The 21,220-nt window shown below is 51.1% G+C and overlaps 1 protein-coding gene across 1 annotated transcript in view; it reads right to left on the reverse strand.

Moving 5' to 3' along the window:
• Window positions 1-19,824, reverse strand: part of LOC116956883 (cAMP-dependent protein kinase type I-beta regulatory subunit-like) — a 110,028-nt gene extending 90,204 nt beyond the window's left edge. The window contains exons 1-3 of the mRNA XM_032978750.2: window positions 18,900-19,824; window positions 4,182-4,340; window positions 2,002-2,093 (exon numbers count right to left, since the gene is read on the reverse strand). Of these exons, the coding sequence (XP_032834641.1) occupies window positions 2,002-2,093; window positions 4,182-4,340; window positions 18,900-19,070 (422 nt within the window). The 5' untranslated portion in view covers window positions 19,071-19,824. The remainder of the gene's footprint in view (window positions 1-2,001; window positions 2,094-4,181; window positions 4,341-18,899) is intronic.
• Between the last annotated feature and the right edge of the window lie 1,396 nt (window positions 19,825-21,220).

The following is a 21,220-nucleotide window of genomic DNA, read 5'->3' on the forward strand; positions in this document are numbered from 1 at the left end:
TCTTTGAAAGAGAGCTTCGTAGATCATCGGATTCCTCCGGACTGAACAAAGAATCTGATTCTGAGATGACGTCAACTCGTGCGCAGGAAGGGGACAGATCATTACATCGCGAGACGGCGAGGGATGGCAAGGGCTTGGGCGTGGGCGGGGGAGGACAAAGCATGGCTGATGATGACGATCCTGATGATGATAATTATAAGGGCTATATTGCAGCCGTGTATGACCGAGTTCGCCAGCAGTGTCGGCTCACGGCACATGCATGGAGTCACGCGCGTCAGAATCGACTGCCTAGAATTCGTGAAACCGACACAAAAAGTGCGGGCGAATGTTCCAAACGATAATCGAGAAAACAATTGATTCTTGGATTTCGTTTTAAAGCTTTCGCGACTGCAGGGATTCATATTCTTGGTTCTTTCGGTAAACTCACGTGACTTTACCGAAAGAACCAAGAATATGAATTGATTCTTGGGTTACACTTTGAACCCTAAATTGCGACGACTTGTCAACAAATTGATGACAAGGCAGGAAGCGAGAGGGGATGGTGGGGGGGGAGGCGATGGATCATTCTTTCCTTCTCTTTTTAAACTCGATTCGATTTAGATCTTTTTTTTTTTACTTTCGCGCGAACAACCCTGCCGCCTCCCTCCATTATCGGTTGCTTTTGAAATGAAATAAAAGCGTTGCGCATGGCCGAGGAAAAAAGAGCCGGGGCCCTCTTTGAAGCCCGTGCCATTTCCTTGAGCCCGTGCCAAAATGTGACGGTGGGGGGGGGGGGCTGCGCGCCAGCGCTAAAAATTCCAGACGGAGTTCGAGGTGGCGCCCACCGGCGCGATTCCACGCGCTCCGCTGCCCATCGCCCTCCATCGCCACCGCTCCATCGGCACCGCCGCTCCGCTCCGCCGTTAAAACCGCACGCCGCCTCCCGAACAATGAGAGGATGCTGGCGCCGGCCCACGACGCATCGCCATGTGCATCATCGGAAGCAGCAGCAGCAACAATGATCTATCCACTGCTGGATGCAGGCATCCTCACGGCACGTCGGTCACGTAGACAATTATCTGACCCTTACTTCGCCATGCTGGTCAATGCGGATTGGTGAAGGGGTTGTGGGTGTCCAAGGCCTCCAGGGTTTTAGTACCGGCCACGCAAATCGCCCGGACCACCCTCCTGGGGATTGTTTTGGCACGGGCCATATTTTGTGTGCTTATCGTCACCAGATGTCCACAAGGACAGGACGTACATTTCACTTCCTCGTCCTTAAGGCAAGCCGACCGTAATGGTTACACGCGAATGGCCGTGACGTCAAACTAACGGGGCGCATGCGACGTCGTGCGCTTCGGAAGAGTACCGAGCGAGCGGGGAACACATCCCCCGCCGTCCAGTGGTGTTGGCCATGGCCAGGACTGGTTCGTCACGCGGTGCTTTACACCACTGCACAACGGCTCCAACAAAGATAAACATCGCCCGTATTGCCCGTATTGTCTAACCAGACTGTCGGGGCAAGTCCTGTTGGCGAGCACCTATGAAGGCCAGCACAGCACACGGGGGGGGGGGTGGCCAACACCACGCCTGGCCGCCTTTGTCTCCCCAGTGGCGATGTTTACACACCGCACCAGGTACTCATTTGACGCCGAGTCGACCTAGGGGAGGCACAGGACCGGTTCAGATAATCGTCACTGGTGTTGGCCGTGAGCGGGAATCGAACCCGGGTTTCCAGGTTCTACCACTCCCCAGCATGAGGAGAAACACACACTCACAGAAGACACAAAGATTCCCCATAAACCATTCACAGACTTTTAGGGTAAGTGCTGCTCGCAAAAACCTATGCAGGGCAGAACTATACACTAGGGGGTGGGCGGGCAGCAGCATGCCCGCCCGCCTTCGTCTCCCCAGTGGCGGTGTTTACTACACCCCACGTCAGGTGAGTCGACGTAGGTCCAGAGCTCCAGGACCGGTTTATGCACAAAGACACACACAGATGACACAGCCGCCGCCATTCACCTGCGCTCGTTGTCGTCGAGATGTGAGAAAAGCACGTTCTTGGCGATGGCCTTGGACAGGGCCTGCATTGTCTTGTAGTCCTTGGGGATGACCTGGTGGCCGGGGAGGGGGGGGGGTGCCGGGGGAGAGAGCACGACAGAAAAAATAAGAGGGCGGACACCCCTAAGTGAACGCTCGCTGTCGGAAATGAACCACTGAAACCTTGCCCTTTGATGATTGGGCGTGTTGAACGCTTCCTTCTTACACGTGACTGTTTTACTTTGTTTAGCTGTGCCGGGAGGCCGAGGGCCTTAAACGACACACTCACCACACGCTTGCGCAGATTAATAGGCGGCCTAAAAAATATTCCGAATAACTCGACTTCAGTTTTACAACAACAAACGCTCAAAGCCGCTATCTTCCGCCTCGTGATTTCATCATTTAGATCCCGGTCCACCTTCAGTAACTGCACGATGGACAGACATGAGTGGAGAAAATGGAACAAAAGCTGAAAAGTGTGCAAAAGAAGCTTCGGCGAGGCACATTCCGCAATTTACGCTGACAGACGGGGAGAGGAGCGGCAAGTTATAGACGTCATGGATCGTGAGAGAAATCATCGTGACCTCTAAGTCGGGTACGAGGGCTGTGCAGGACATGTCACCCGGAGGGATGAGCGCTGGCCGAGACTAAAGATGGAATGGCAGCCAAAATAAGGAAGGAGCATGCCCAAGAGTGAGGTCACATTGGGAACGGAGCGACGAGCCGAGCTACGTGTTGCACGAGCGAGATGGATTGCCACATCGCAAGACCGTGGGAGATGATGACAGCCTGGGGTGGCCAACATCCCGCAGTGGATATATCATGGACGACAACGATGATGATGATGATGGTGGTGGTGGTGGTGATGAGCATAAAGATGTTATCACGTTGACGTGGTCATCAATCCTTCGTGGTCTCACCCACACCTACCCCTCCCCTCCGCTTATCTCTCCTCGCCTCTCGTCCTTGTACCCAGCATGCCGAGCATTCCACTAACCTCGACCTTCTTATCGCACCTGCTGCATTCGACCTCTCTCCTCCGTGAAGTAGGGGGGTGGGGGGAGTTGCTCATGCTTCTCTGCCGCTCCTGTTGTTTGAAAATTCTCCCCTCGTGTTATCCATGTCGCTCTGTCCCCTGATTAGAAGTCCTGCTCAACGCCCACATTGCCCCCCTCCCACCCCCCTCTCCGTTTTTGACCGACTGACTACCTGGAACTGGAATTAGAATCTTTATTTATAGCGGGAGGAATCCAATGAGATATAAAACTTTTTTTTGGCACAGATGACCAGTAGGTGCAGGTCACAAAGTTACGACGTCAAACAATACAAAAAACACGATAGGAGTGCAACGTATATAAAAAGTAGACAAATCACTCGAATTTAATCATTAAATTTCTTTGATTTTACCAGGTAGAGCCCACCGAGCTATTTAGCTTCTTTTTCAGAAGCGACCTGGCCATCACAAATGAGAGCTCAACGAGCCTCGTCGGATACTCGGAGAGAAAGTAGCCGCTTTAGTGAACTCATACAAATATTAACGAGGCAGTTAGAAATAACAACACGTGTTGTTGTTGTTGTTGGTGGGGGAGGGGGGGTTGTTTTTTTGCCACTGTAGCCCCATCACCTAGGCCCCCCCCCCCAGTCCTTGGCCCCCGGTGCAGGTGCACCGCCTGCGCACTCCACAGCGACGCCACTTGCCCAGACCATGACGCCGCCCACCCGACAACTTGCTCACCTTTTCCCTACTTTGCACTGCTATCGTCTTTTCGTCTTGTTTGCTGTTGTGACTTGCTGGCCCCCGTGCCCCTACTGGACATCTGCGTAAAAGAGCTGCATAGCTCATCGGATTCCCCCAGGATAATATACAAGATTCTGATTCTGACGTACGAGACACTCGCCTCCTCCTCCTCCTCCGTGTGCGGTTATCCCCGTGTTCACACAGTAGAGGGCAGCACCTACCACTGGCACCCTGCAACAACTCAGTAACGCTCACGTTGCGGACAGAGGGCAGCACCTGCCCACGCACCCTGCCACGGAGAGTCATGCTCACTTTACCCACTTACCTCCTCCTGCGTGCAGTGACCTCTCTGGTGGACACAGTCTGGGGGGTGGGGGGGGGGCAGCACCTACCCACACACTGTGCCACGAAGAGTCACGCTCACCTTGCGCACATACGAGGCGGCGTCCTCCTCGGTGTAGACCTCGGCGCTCACCGCTCCGCGCCGCATCAGCCTCTGCACCACGGGGTTTGGCGGCGGAGGAGAGATCTCGTCCTCGCGCGAGTCCCACTGCGACGAGCCGCCTCTCTGCCGCGCCTCCTCCTGCCAAAGGTCAAACGCCACCAGCACCACCGACACCGACGACGACAAATGACCGAGCCACGTTAGCTCGGTAACATTTCAATCGCAATTTTTTTCAAACAACGTAGCTCCCAATCCTGGTTGTAGGGCATCGGCTGAGCTGAGTCAGCCACTCGATCGTTCTGCTTGGGGATGGTAAAACTGAGTACCACAAGGTGCTAGCGAGGCATGCGGAGTCAGAGAGGCTGAGCCAGAACGGTCGAGATGCTGGACTTGGAATCCGGATTCCAGCAGCCGTGATTAAAGTTGAAGTGTGTTGTTTGTTTAATTAGTATTTGATCTACCTGGCCAGGATTGAGCAAAACTTAGCCCACTTATCACCCAGGCAACTGCAGATCACGGATTAAGTGTTTCTGACGTACCGTTAGACAATAACATATTTTAAATCACGACGTTTCGGGCGCAACGTCGTGATTTATTTTATTTTATTTTCTACCTACGTGACTTTACCGAAAGAACCAAAGAGTATGGATTCCTGCAGTCACGAAAGCTTCAAATCAAGATTAATAACATATTTAAGAATCACAGCTAAGGGACAAACAACGGGCGAAGCGGCGTGATGGTGTCAGTCGGGTGACCAATGGCCATGCCAAAAATAAAAACGGCGCATTAAATTAGGATGAGCACCCAATCGGGAAAAAAAATCCCAACTCTGAAAATTATCACAAAAAGCGGGGTTTGACTGCCTTGCAAAACAAAACCTTTCTCTTCAGGAGCGTGTCGATTAAATGAGGCCACTCAACTACTCGGGAAGTATGCTTTTGATATCTTTCTTCTCACAGGATGTTACGATGCTGTGCGAGAGAGTTCCAAATGGAGCCGTCTCACGACGCGACGCCAACAGCACAATGGGAAGCAAAAATCGTGGAAAATTGTCAACAAGCAATAAAAACAGACGCCACCTTGAGCCAATGGAAGTTACCGCTATCAAGGGGCCGTCCCCCGCCCCCCCCCTCTTCCTCCCACACAACGAATGTGGAATTTCCACTGCCGCCTTAATTCTCAGGGCTTGCGACAGGCACGACTAACGGCCCCCAATGGCACGATTGAGCTCGGGAAGAGGGAGGGTTTGTTGGCTTTGAGTTGGATGTGGAAAGGGAACTGGATTTCTCAGCGGGCTAACCCGAGTCAGGTTCAATAAAGGGGGCTCTGTGTGATGACCTAAAGGGGACCCCCCTCCTCCCTACACACCCCCCCCTCCCTGCACCAACCCCCCCCCTTCCTACACCCCCCCCCCCCACCAATGTGGACAATCTGTGTGGGAGAGAGAGAGAGAGACCCCCTCTCGGTGACCTGTGACGTGCGCTTGAGCGTCAAATGACGCCTCTCGGAGCCATGGCAACACTGCAGGGTGGCGCGTAATGAGTGGGGCGAGAAAAATACAAAGACAAAGCTCCCCCCCTCCCCTCCGTATAGCCTGCACAGACTGTTGGGGGCAAGTGCTGTAAGCGAGCAGCACCTATGAAGGCCGTCACGGCGCTCGAGGTGGTGATAGGTGGCCAGCACCACGCCCGGCCGCCTTTGTCTCCCCATTGGCAACGTTTTTATTTACACCACACTAGGTACTCAATTGAGGCTGAGTCGACCTAGGGGAGGCCCAGCACCGGTGCAGATAATCGTCATCGGTGTTGGTGGCCGAGAATGCGGGAATCAAAGCCGGGTTGCTGGGTTCGTAGCGCAGCGCGGTAACCGATACGCTACCTGCTGCCCACGATATATACACACACACAATAACTCGTATACATACATGTGCAGGGACAGGCATACAGTGAGGGAACAAAGTATTTGATCCCCTGATGATTTTGTACGTTTGCCCACTGACAAAGAAATGATCAGTCTAAAATTTTAATGGTAGGTTTATTTGAACAGTGACAGACAGAATAACACAAAAAAATCCAGATAAACGCATGTCAAAAATGTTATAAATTGATTTGCATTTTAATGAGGGAAATAAGTATTTGACCCCTCTGTAAAACATGACTTAGTACTTGGTGGCAAAACCCTTGTTGGAAATCACAGAGGTCAGACGTTTCTTGTAGTTGGCCACCAGGTTTGCACACATCTCAGGAGGGATTTTGTCCCACTCCTCTTTGCAGATTTTCTCCAAGTCATTAAGGTTTCGAGGCTGACGTTTGGCAACTCGAACCTTCAGCTCCCTCCACAGATTTTCTATGGGATTAAGGTCTGGAGACTGGCTAGGCCACTCCAGGACCTTAATGTGCTTCTTCTTGAGCCACTCCTGTTGCCTTGGCCATGTGTTTTGGATCATTGTTATGCTGGAATACCCATCCACGACCCATTTTCAATGCCCTGGCTGAGGGAAGGAGGTTCTCACCAAAGATTTGACGGTACATGGCCCCGTCCATCGTCCCTTTGATGCGGTGAAGTTGTCCTGTCCCCTTAGCAGAAAAACACCCCCAAAGCATAATGTTTCCACCTCCATGTTTGACGGTGGGGATGGTGTTCTTGGGGTCATAGGCAGCATTCCTCCTTCTCCTCCAAACACGGCGAGTTGAGTTGATGCCAAAGAGCTCCATTTTGGTCTCATCTGACCACAACACTTTAACCTAGTTGTCCTCTGAATTATTCAGATATTCATTGGCAAACTTCAGACGGGCATGTATATGTGCTTTCTTGAGCAGAGGGACCTTGCGGGCGCTGCAGGATTTCAGTCCTTCACGGCGTAGTGTGTTACCAATTGTTTTCTTGGTGACTATAGTCCCAGCTGCCTTGAGATCATTGACAAGATCCTCCCGTGTAGTTCTGGGCTGATTCCTCACCGTTCTCATGATCATTGCAACTCCACGAGGTGAGATCTTGCATGAAGCTCCAGGCCGAGAGAGATTGACAGTTCTTTTGTTTCTTCCATTTGCGAATAATCGCACCAACTGTTGTCACCTTCTCACCAAGCTGCTTGGCAATGGTCTTGTAGCCCACAATCTTGTCCCTGACATCCTTGGAGAGCTTTTTGGTCTTGGCCATGATGGAGAGTTTGGAATCTGATTGATTGACTGCTTCTGTGGACAGGTGCCTTGTATACATGTAACAAGCTGAGATTAGGAGCACTCCTTTTAAGAGTGTGCTCGTAATCCCAGCTCGTTACCTGTATAAAAGACACCTGGGAGCCAGAAATCTTTTTGATTGAGTGGGGGTCAAATACTTATTTCCCTCATTAAAATGCAAATCAATTTATCACATTTTTGACATGCGTTTTTCTGGATTTTGTTGTTGTTATTCTGTCTGTCACTGTTCAAATAAACCTACCATTAAAATTATAGACTGATCATTTCTTTGTCAGTGGGCAAACGTACAAAATCATCAGGGGATCAAATACTTTTTTCCCTCTCTGTATGAACACACATGCACGACATATACTGCATACAAATACACGCACACACGTGTATCTGTAATATAAAAGCAAATAAAACTAAATCAACGATAGACAGACAGACACATACAAACCATATACAGAGACATACACACATCTGGTGCGGTTTGTAAACATCGTCACTTGTGGAGACAAAGGCGGCCGGGCGTGGTGCTGGCTACCCACCCCGTCGTGTGCCGTGCCGGCCTTCATAGGTGCTCACTAACAGCACTTACCCCTTCAGTCTGTTAAGGCTATAGGGGGATCTTTGTCTTTGATGCATGTATATATGCACAGTGACGCAAATACACACATTTATACACTGGGACATAGCCACACACGTACACATATATACACAGACATATATACACACACTTAAACAGTGTACATATCAACTAGGATCTACCCACTGCTGGATGAAGGCTTCCCCCAGGCCACTGCCATCTTATATTTTTTTTACGACAGCCATTGAATAAATCATTCGAACTGAGCGCGTATATAATGACACGTATGAAGGATCGGGAATCAAACCCAGGTGGCCGTGTTTGGAGCTTTGTGAGCTAACACACTGCGCCCAATGCCCCCCCCCCCCCCCCCCCGAGTATGCACACCCACTGGCACTCACACCCACTGGCACTCACACCCACTGGCACTCACACCCACTGGCACTCACTCCCACTGGCACTCACACCCACTGGCACTCACACCCACTGGCACTGACACCCACTGGCACTCACACCCACTGGCACTCACTCCCACTGGCACTCACACCAACTGGCACTCACTCCCACTGGCACTCACTCCCACTGGCACTCACTCCCACTGGCACTCACTCCCACTGCCACTCACACCCACTGCCACTCACTCCCACTGGCACTCACACCCACTGGCCCTCACTCCCACTGCCACTCACACCCACTGGCACTCACTCCCACTGGCACTCACACCCACTGGCACTCACTCCCACTGGCACTCACACCCACTGGCACTCACACACACTGGCACTCACACCCACTGGCACTCACTCCCACTGGCACTCACACCCACTGGCACTCACACCCACTGGCACTCACACACACTGGCACTCACACCCACTGGCACTCACACCCACTGGCACTCACTCCCACTGGCACTCACTCTCACTGGCACTCACACCCACTGGCACTCACTCCCACTGGCACTCACACCCACTGGCACTCACACCCACTGGCACTCACACACACTGGCACTCACACACACTGGCACTCACACCCACTGGCACTCACTCCCACTGCCACTCACACCCACTGCCACTCACACCCACTGGCACTCACTCTCACTGCCACTCACACCCACTGGCACTCACTCCCACTGCCACTCACTCTCACTGCCACTCACACCCACTGGCACTCACTCCCACTGCCACTCACACCCACTGGCACTCACTCCCACTGGCACTCACTCCCACTGGCACTCACTCCTACTGGCACACGGAGGTGCACACATGCAGGTGCACGCGTTGGCAAACAGACAACAATCGCAGGCACAAAGACAAACGTACACGCAATCATAGCCACGTGCACACCAACACAGACAAATACCCCCCTTACAGCCTCCACAGAATGTTGGGGCAAGTGCTGTTAGCGAGCAGCACCTATGAAGGCCGGCAACGACACACACGAAGGGGTTGGGTGTCCAGCACCAGGCCCGGTCGCCTTTGTATGCCAGTGGCGATTTTTACACACCACACCAGGCACTCATTTAAGCCGAACACACACACACAGAACATGCACACACAGAACATGCACACACAGAACATGCACACACACATTACTGTCACGTGTCAGTGCATGATGCAGCGATCGTGGCTAAGGGACAGCCATGGGCGTCTTGCAGACGAACAATCGCACACCTCCGGCGGGACAGCAGCGGCTCTTCTCTCGTGCAAGAGAGATCTGGAAGGCACCTTAACAATGTAAAGACGATGCACTCGCAATACGTAATTTCCGCATACGCGACACGGTGTTGCGCAGAGGCATCGTCGAGAAGGGACATCAGAATATTACACACCCTGCAAAACAATCTCGCATCGCCAGTGGTCCTAGCGTGGTTGGCGCGGGCTCTGGTGCGAGGAGTGATATGAGAGCCACCGCGTTACAAATTTCCTCTCCTCTTCGTACGGCCCTGAACCTCGAGCACCTCTTCTCGCCCGGGTGCCGTCCACTCCATATCTGCGCCACTGCTCCCTCGCTAAGTGTAAGTGCTCACACATAAAAAAAATTAACCAATGCCATCGTTCTCATCATCATCATGAGCCATGGTCGATCCACTGTTGGGTGGTTTGTCTCACCAGATTGCCACCTCGCACGATTCTGCAATGTTAACAATCTGACCAGCACCTGCACGTGAAATTGATGTCACTGCTCCATCTCCTAGTTTTACTCTCTCTCTCTCCTTGGACGCGTTTGAATTATTGACCCGCGGTCACATAACTTGAAAATCAGCATATCCTGGTCTCTCTTGAGTTCTCACCTTTGGTTAAACAGAATAAGCTAGATTACCCTGTTAAACTATTCGCTAATCCATATGTTCCTCTTGCTGTCTCAATGTAATCCCAGGCGTGAACCGAGGTTATGTACGAGAAGAGATGCAATACCTTAGATCCCTGCTCCCTAAGCCCACCCTTCCATCTGACATTCCTTTACCAAAAAGTCACGCTTAAATGTGCAGACCTGAAGCAGCCATATAAGTGCATGACTGCTTTGGAATGAGGAGTTCCATAAAGTAGTCATCCAGTCTAAAATCGCCACTGGCATACAATAATTCCGTAAATATTTTAAAGTCCTTTGTCAATCCACTGCTGGATGATGTTCTACCAACTCTGCGTGAGTCGCTATACTTCACCACTCTGGCCATCGCGGGATTCATGAAGTGACAGAATGCAGAACCAGTTCAGGTATCGCTCGCCACTGATATTTTGCCGTGGCCTGGAATTGAACTACTCTGGTCGCTGGCTCAATGCCACACCGTGCTAACCGTTGCGCCACCGCTCCACACTCCCATGTACTATACTGCGCTGCAATACAATGCACTGCATGGAAGTGAGGTGGGGGTCTGATATGTAAAGTTTCACAGCTCACGTCAAATATAACGTATGCTATAATGGACACCTGCGAAAAAGGAGCTTTATAGCTCATCGGATTCCTCCAGCATAAATAAAGATTCTGATTCAGACACACGGTACAGGTGCAGCCCTGCAATTACTTTGCTGATGGAAGGGCCGACACTTAAGAGTGAGCTCGAGAGAACGCTTCGGTCACAAAATAACGCGAGCGACGATTGATATCTGAAACGACCCGATTGACAATAAAAGATCTCCCGTACAGTCTTAACAAACTGTTATGCCAAGTGCTGTTAGCGAGCAGCACCTATGAAGGCCAGAACGACGCACGAGAGGGTTGGTTGACCAGCACCACCCCGGGCCACCTTTGTCAACCCAGTGGCGATGTTTACACAGAGCGCACAAGATACGCATTTGAGGCTGAGTCGACCTAGGGGAGGTCCAATACCGGTTCAGATAGTCGTCACCGGTTGTTGGTTGGCCCGTCAGCTGGGAATCGAACTCGGGTGGCGGGGTTCTTAGCGCAGTGCGCTAACCGCTACACCGCCGCTCCCTTTAGACAACCACCCACTCCACCAACCCGCTATGACCCGAATAGGTGAAGTATGGTCAATACGATTCCCACGGCTCACACGGCATGTTGAGGCATTCATCCAGCAGTGGGTTCACATGGGGCTGTAGATCAGGTACTTCATTATCGACAACATGCGCGATTAGTCGTGCCCATACAACCACCTACTGACATGTATACATATGTGTACGTATCTGTTGTATGTTGTCATGTGTTGTACACTACACACGCGGTACACACACCAGACCGTACACTCCGCGCACACCATTGATACCTTACCTATTAAGATGATATTATCTATTAAGATACACACCCCACATAAATACTGTATACTCCTCATAGGCATCATGCCACACACCCCACACACGTACACAGCAAACCATCCGTACAATTAGCTATTAACACTCATAAATACACCACAAATAAATACGCACACCGCACACGTAGACAACATACCATTCACTTCACACACCACTCACAACCACACCACTCACAACCACACCACTCACAACCACACCATTCACTTCACACACCATTCACTTAACACACCACTCACAACCACACCACTCACAAGCACACCATTCACTTCACACACCACTCACAACCACACCACTCACAAACACACCATTCACTTCACACACCACTCACAACCACACCACTCACAACCACACCACTCACAACCACACCATTCACTTAACACACCACTCACAACCACACCACTCACAACCACACCATTCACTTAACCCCACCACTTACAACCACATCACTCACAACCACACCACTCACAACCACACCACTCACAACCACCACCATTCACTTCACACACCACTCACAACCACACCACTCACAACTACACCACTCACAACCACACCACTCATAACCACACCATTCACTTAACACACCACTCACAACCACACCATTCACTTAACACACCACTCACAACCACACCACTCACAACCACACCAATCACTTAACCCCACCACTTACAACCACACCACTCACAACCACACCACTCACAACCACACCACTCACAACCACATAAATACTACACGCATCACACCCATTAACACACCCATTAACACATACACACCGAGCCTTCCTTACTCTGCACACAAACACCAATGATGACAAACACCCACCCCCACGTGTAGACTACGCACATGCACACCAGTGACATTCAACATATGATGACGCTCTGCCAGTCATATGCACACGCATGTACATACAATTCGTACACTTTCACGATTGTATACTTTGTTATCATGTTATATACTACTAGATTCTTTGCCCGTCCTACGACGGAAGCTGTAATATTTATAATTGTATCTTGTTTAAATTTAATGGCAGTGAATCTTGCACAAAACTATGTCATCGAACACAACTTCATGTCACTGTAGCACTGTATACAACCGACCTTCAATTTGTTCAAATTCACTGCTCTGATACTTTATTCTCTTCTGCTTTCGGTCGCTGAGGTTGAAATAAATTGGAATTCAATACAATGTCTGGAAAATCACCGAGAAATGTCTATTTTACCTTAATGTAGAAGCATAAATTGGACTTACCTTTTGTCTCAAGTGCTGAAGAAAAAAATAAAGACACCAAATGCACTTTGTTGGTGCGCACAATTATTTATTAAATTAACTTTCAATAAAGAAACGTGAAACCTAAAGCGAACTTTGCGAATAACAAATTATTTCGGCTCGACCTTCTTCTGTGCGAGTGCTAAAAATCCACCCGCTCATGAATATTAATGAGGGGGGTGGGGTGCATGTGCAGTGACGTCACGCGCGTTACACACAGACATTCTTGGCTCACTATAGTCGTAATAATCTTTGGGTCTTTCGGTAAAGTCACGTAGATAAATAATAGTAATGCTGTGGAAAGACGCGTGTTCTGTTTGCCATAATGATGCTGCTGCTGGTAGTGATGATGATAATGATGACGGGGTTAAAGGTTACTGTTGTTATAAATTGACCATGATGGTTTAGGACACACATGGTTGTATGGCCAAATTTGTTGATTATATTCATTATTATGATGATGCGCGATGATGATTGTTCTGCTGCTGCTGCTGCTAATGATTATTACGACGCTGATGCTGCTGCTGCTGACTATGATGATACTCCATTTGGTTCTTTCGTGACTGCAGGAATGAATCCTTGTTTTTTTCGGTAAAGTCACGTGACTTTACCGGAAAAAAACAAAGATTGACTATGATTATGTTATTAATATCCCGACTCATGAGACCGGATTCGTAGATGCATTCCTGCGTGTCAAATATGTACGTATGTTTGTGTAGGTACATTTATGTATAGAGTTATATGTAGACATGTGCACTGTATATGTATCTGTGGCTAACTAAAATGATGGATGATGATGTGTATGCATGTGTTGATGGATGTGTTAATTACTCATCACACACACACTGATAAATATCACATGACATACCCAAAACAAGGACAAAGATAAATATCCCCCGTATAGCCTTAACAGACTCTTGGGGCAAGTGCTGTTAGCGAGCACCTGTGAAGACCGGCACTGTGGCACACGAGGGGGTGGGTGGTCAGCACCACAGCCCGGCCACCTTTGTCTCCCTAGTGAGGCTGAGTCGATGGTGGTGCATGTGTGTGTATGCATGCATGTGTTGACGGATGTGTGAATTGCTCATCACACACACACTGATAAATATCACGCGTACCCATCACACACACATCACACCATACACCCCAAACACCACCACCCATTAAATCATTTGACCCCATCGCACTAAACAAAATTATATCACACATACCCATCACGAACAACACAGCCATCCTACAACATGCGTCATCCGCTCGTCATTACCCACCCCAAACGCAGACACTAAACACAACCCCAACCACACACACCACATAAACATACACCACACACCCATCAATCCAATCACACTCATCACAAACACATCACTCAAATCGCACACTGCCCACCCACACCCCTCATGAACACACTTCTATCACCCATCACACACTCACCTATGACAAAGACAAAGATTCCCCTATAGCCCGATATATTGGGGCAAGTGCTGTTAGCGAGCACCTATGAAGGCCGGCACGGCGCACGAGGAGGTTGGTGGCCAGCATCACGCCCGGCCGCCTTTGTCTCCCTAGTGGCGATGTTCACACACCGCGCCAGGTACTCATTGAGGCTGAGTCGACCTAGCAGAGGCCCGGGACCGTTTCGTGAGCGGGAATCGAACTCAGGTGGCCGGGTTTGTAACCAGCACACTACCGCACCCATCACCCACACACATCTACACACACCACACACCTATCACAATTCCCCCCCCCCCATCGTTCATCACAACACCAACGACATCACACACCCATCACTGTCCTATGGCACCCAACACATCACACAACAAACCCATCACACACCCAATCATATCACAATCCAAGTGACCATCACAACACCAAGCACATCACACGCCGATCGCTCACCTGTCACCCATCATAATATAACCCCCATCACCCATAACGTTACACACCTATCACTCACCTATCACTCACCAATCACTCACCAATCACTCACCTATCACTCACCAATCACTCACCTATCACTCACCAATCACTCACCTATCAATCACTCACCAATCACTCACCAATCACTCACCAATCACTCACCTATCAATCACTCACCAATCAATCACTCACCTATCACTCACTCACCAATCAATCACTCACCTATCACTCACTCACCAATCAATCACTCACCTATCACTCACTCACCAATCAATCACTCACCTATCACTCACTCACCTATCACCCAGCAACCATCATCACTCAAAGCCCATATAGCTTTCACAGATTGTTGAAGCCAATACGGGGTGGGGGGGGGCAGCACCACGCCCGGCCGCCTTTGTCTCCCCCAGTGCTGACGTTTACACACCGCACCAGGTACAGGACTCATCTGAGGCTGAGTCGACCTAGCGGAGGCCCGGGTTCAGACACAATATTCGTAACCGATGTTGTGTGGCTTCGATGTCAGCGCGGGGGGTTCGATGTCAGCGTGAGTGCGCTAACCACTTGCGCCACCGCTCCCTGTCACCATCACCACTCACCAGTCACTCACCAGTCACTCACCAGTCACTCACCAGTCATCTCACACACAAATACAAACATCTCCCCTGCGTAGCCTTAAGCGACTGTTGGGCCAAGTGTTGTTAGCGAGCACCTAGGAAGGCCGGGTGGGTGGCCACCTTTGTCTCCCTCGTGGCCATTGTCACACACCGCACCAGGTACTCGTTTGAGGCTGAGTCGACCTAGGGGAGGCCCGGGACCGGTTCAGATAATCGTCACTGGTGGTGTTGGCCGTGAGCGGGAATCGAACTCGGGTCACCAGGTTCGTAGCGCAGCACGCTAACCACTACACTACCGCTCCCCACAACAACAACAACCGCCATTCGCCACTAAGTGGCGGTGACGTCACCACGACGCTTGTGCCAGGACATGTGCACCTTGAGGCCACGTGAAGTGTCGAACGCCCGCTGGCAGTAGGTCATGGGTCAGACCCAGGTGCCACGGGTCGACTGACTGAAATGACTGGCTGATGCACCACCTGTGCCCCCTACTGTGCCAACCTGCTGTGCTTTAGCCACCCGGCGCTCTGCTCGTTGTTGTGAGCGTCGCTCCTCCGCCCTCCATTGTTGTTGGAGGGCGACTACCTCCAACTGCCCAGTAGCATCCTTCACGAGCCTCCTCCACAGAGGCCGATCTTGACACCGCTGGTACCAGTCATCGGCAAGTCCACTCAGCTCCACGTCCTCCTGTACCACATCACTCCATCTCTTCTCTAGCCCGTGCCGCGCCCACTTTGCCCCCTCAATCCGGCCGAACAAAAGCTGTTTCGGCATGCGGTGGCTGGGCATGCGGGCTACATGACCCAGCCAGCGCAGCCTTGCCCGCCGGAGGAGCTCACCGATGGGACCTTGCCCAGATCTTTCAAGGATTTGTGAGCTCCTCACACAATCCAGTCTGGTTAAACCCAGGATGGATCGTAGGCAGGCCAGCCTAAATGTTTCTAACCGGCAAAGATGTTCCATTAGGGGGGTCCACGTTTCGCAAGCGTAGAGAAGGGAGGGAATGACCGTGGCCGAGAAGACCTGAAGCTTAGTGCGGAGCGACAGACCAGGTAGCTTCCACACAGCGTTACGCAACCGATGAAAAGATGTTGCCGCTCGACTGATTCGGAGTGAGACCTCTGCTGTTAAACTGGAGCCGGTCATAAGCACACTGCCCAGGTATGGGAACCTCTCCACTCTCTCCACAACTGCCCCATCACCGATTGGGAGTTGTGGCGGTGGAGTGTCCGATGGTACAAAATACCCAGGAAGGTGCTTAGTTTTGGTGGGGCTGATGGTAAGGCCCCATCTCTTATTGGCATGCTCCAGTCTCAGCAGCAGCGTCTCCAACTCCTCCTCTGAATGAGCAGCTATTACCAAATCATCAGCATAGATAACGTGGTTGAGCAATAGGGAGCCATCCCATGACCGCACCCAGGCATCGATAAGCCTCCCATTATATCTGTACTAAATGGAGATTCCCCCGGTACAGCTATTGAAGGCTTCACGAACTACGTGGTCAAAATAGATGTTAAATAATGTGGGACCCAGAGGACATCCCTGTCGCACCCAAAGGTGTACAGGGAATGGCTCTGACTCCCGGCCACGTAGTTTTACCCGGGCCCGCTCACCATCATGAAGGTCCTTAATGATCGTGAGCAGAGGGTCAGGGACTCCAAAAGCACGAAGAACAACCCAGAGCCCAGGCCTACTGATGGTATCATAGGCCTTGACCAGGTCAATAAAGCAGAGATGTAGGTCTTGTTGGAATTCCCTACATCTCTGCTGTAGCAGACGGACAGAAAATATGGCATCTGTGCAGGACCGCCCTTTCCTGAAACCGCATTGGGGCTCCGCAAGCCTCTCCTCAGCGTGCCTGGCGAGGCAATGTTGAATAATCCTTGCAAGGACCTTTCCCGGCACACTGAGGAGTGAGATGCCCCTGTAGTTGTTACAGTCTGTGCGGTCCCCCTTCTTAAAGAGGGGGACCACCAGGGCATCCTTCCAATCCTGCGGAACCCGTCCAGTGGTCCAGACTGTTGTTATGATGTCATATAGGGCAGTCTGTGCACAAACGTCACCCTCCCTCAGCATTTCGCTTGAGAGATCATCTCTGCCCGCTGCCTTTCCTGGTCTCAGACTCCAGATTGCCTTCAGTACTTCCTCAACAGATGGTACTTCAGCCAGCCACTCACAGGGGGTGACTTCTTCCAATATTTGAGGCACCGCAGCCTCAGCAGGGTCATCCTCACTTTGTGCCACGATGTTTTCCTGGCAGAGGGATTTTCCCTCCCCCAGGACCTCACAGAAATGCTCAGCAAATCTGCAAACCTGTTCCTGGGGGTCGGAGATTGGATCACCGTTTTTTCCCCTAATGATGGTAATAGGTGTGGCGCTGCAGGTTACTTTTTTGATGGAGTGAAATAGAGATTTGTGATCGCGGGCCACTGAGGCAGATGCCATCTCCTCAGCAACCCGCGACCACCACCCATCCTTGCAGCGCCTCACGGCTCTCCGAACCTCCGAGCGAAGGCTGCGGTAAGCCTCCTCATTCTCTGACGTGGGATTCTGTAGCCGATGACAGTGGGCCTGTCGCTTTTTCTCAACCATCCTGAACACCTCCTCCGTCAGCCAGGGTATCTGGGGAGGTCTGGACCACGTACCCAAAGCAGCCATTGCAGCTGCATGAGTCACAGTCCTAAACCTCGCCCATTTACCCTCGACATCAGGAGTGGAAGACGATGCCAACCCCAGCCGCAAGCGATGATGAAATTCTCGCAACTTTCATCAGATAACTAAAACCAGGCCACTTTAGGTTGGAATGGGGTCCTGGGTGTACACCCACCCCCCGAGTGGAAGAATGGCAGGCGCATCTTACAGATGACTAGTCGATGGTCAGAAGGCAGATCAGCTCCACGGTAGGTCCTGGTGTCAAGGACATGGGCTCGCATCCGCTGGTCCGTCACTATGTAGTCCAGCAGATGTTCTTGCTTGGCCCCGTCATGCATCCATGATGTTGTGTGGATGCGCCGATGCCGGAACAGCGCGTTGGTAATTACAAGCCCATGGGCTGCACAAAAATCTAGCAGCCTCCTACCGTTGTTATTGAGCTAATCTGGCCCATGCCCTCCAATCACTCCAGGCCAGGTGCCAGCATCATGACCAACTCGGGCATTGAAGTCACCCAACAAGATGACTCTATCCCGAGGTGCCACTTTAGCCAGCACCTGTGACAGGAGGTCATAGAAGGCATCTGACTCATCGGCTTTGCCTGCATCCCTGCACGGATGTTCGTCTTCGGTGGGGGCATAAGTAACCACGACCACCACTCCTCACACATACACACACATACATACACACGTACATACGTGCACGCAACGCACCTTGTCGAGTTTCTCGAAGTACTCCTTGAGGAAGCGGAGCGGCCGTTCTGGTTTGGCGATGCACATGGTCACGATGCAGTCCTTGAGCATCTGCTGCACGCGGTGCTTCTGCACGTACGCCTCGCACTCACGCAGCGCTAGCTCCTCCGCCGAGAGGATGGAGGAGGCCATTTGTGTGATCAGCTCCTCTCTCTCCTCCTCCTCTCTCTCACACTCACCACCACTCGCTCGCTCTCGCCTCCTTGTGTAATCTTTGTGTCGGTGTGTCGATGTCTTTGTGTGTCTACGACGCCTTTTCTGTGTATGTATGTTACACCTACGTGTTTCTGTCTTACGTGTAGTCAGGATGTCCCGTTGCCTGTTTCTATGGATTGGTTGTGTGTGTGTCTATCAGTGCACCGTTAGCGAGCGCCCATTATTCATACAGTCTCTAAGGATATTTTGTATTGTTCTCCGTCTGTTGTATATAGATGTATATGTTTGCTGTATCGCACGTCTCGTATCTGTACGTCTCTTGATTGCCGGCGTCCACTCACGTATCTCTCCCTCCGTCTACTGTCAGTGTACAATATATCTTTGTGCCGTGTGTGTACACACACACATGCAGTTATTGTCCGTGTCCCTGTGTGTCTTTCTCCTCCTCCTCCCCCCACCTATCAATTTATTCTCTCTCCGCTGTGTTCTATCAATCACTCCCGTCTCGACCCACGTGCACGCCGTGCGTCTGTCCGTATTTGTGTGTCTCTCGCTCTCTTGCGGTGTGTCTCCGTCTCTCTCTCCTGCTCTCTCTCTCCTGCTCTCTCTCTCTTCCCCCTCCTCTCTTTCTCTCCCCGCTCTCGTTCCCCGCCTCCTCCTCCTCTCCCTTCGTCCGCGTGTCGCTCCCTCGCTCCGCCCGTGACGCACTCTCTCTGCACTGTAGCGATACTGTAGTCGGAATAATGATGCGATGGAGCTCGTGATGATGGGGAGCGTGACGCACGCACGCGCGCGCGCGCGCGCACACTGTGACACAAAGACAAAGATCCCCCGTGTAGCCTCAACAGACTGCAGGGGCAAGTGCTGTTAGCGAGCACCTATGAAAGTCGGAACGGTACACGAGGGGGGGGGGGTGGCCAGCGCCAAGCCTCGACCGCCTTTGTCTCCCCAGTGGCGATGTTTACACACCGCACCAGGTACTCATTTGAGGCTGAGTCGACCTAGGGGAGGCCCGGGACCGGTTCAGATAATCGTCACTGGTGTTGGCCGTGAGCGGGAATCGAACCCGGGTCGCCGGGTTCGTAGCGCAGCGTAGCGCTAACCACTACACTACCGCTCCCCACTACACACACACATTTATATACACACATAAACACACACGGTTACATACACAATCACACACATATATACACATACACACTCGGTTACATACACAATTACACATTCAGTTATATATACACACGGTTACATACACAATAAAACACACACACTCAGTTATATACACGCACACACAATTATACGCAATGGCACACACTCAACTAACATACACACAATTACACGCGATCACATGCACTCAGTTGCATACACGCACACAATTACACACAATCCCATACACCGTTACATGCACAATCACATACACACTCAGTTACATACACACAATTATACACAATCGCATCCACACTAATTTACATACACGCAGCACACAATTGTACACGATAACATACACGCACCGTTACATGCACGCACGCAATTACACACAAATCACATACACACTCAGTTAAATACTGTTCACACACAATCATGCGCACACAAACACAATCACACACACAACAGCAGTTACGCCACATATACACACACACAAACAAAATTACATCCAAAGACAATCAATTAATTATATATTGTAAAAACGACCACAAGTACACACACGCATACACAATAGTAAACACACACACACTCCAATTCAGTCAGAGCAAGCCTCCCGTACATCACGTGACTTGTGTGGCCACGCCCACTCTGAACCCCTCCCTCCGCCCCCTGTGAAAACACACGCTGCTGCACCCCCCCCCCCCCCCCCACGTGAAGCAGCGATGATGCTCTTAAAGCAGCCTCTTCCTCCGCATCCTCATCTCTCCTGACCTTTACTCCCGTGTTCTACGTTCCCTTTTCCATTATTTTATTGTTTTCCCCACTCTTCTCCCTCTCTCTCTCCATTCACTATAACCTTGACTCTGCTCCTCTTCCCGCGGTGCCCCATGGGTAAATGTTAGCTAGTATACATAGTACACGCACAATGACGTACATGTACGCATGGTAATACACCAGCATACACGTACACAGTAAAGATA

Source organism: Petromyzon marinus, chromosome 3 (genome assembly GCF_048934315.1).
Source record: "Petromyzon marinus isolate PM22_M1 ecotype Great Lakes invasive population chromosome 3, UKy_Petmar_22M1.pri1.0, whole genome shotgun sequence".
Lineage (NCBI taxonomy): Eukaryota > Metazoa > Chordata > Hyperoartia > Petromyzontiformes > Petromyzontidae > Petromyzon > Petromyzon marinus.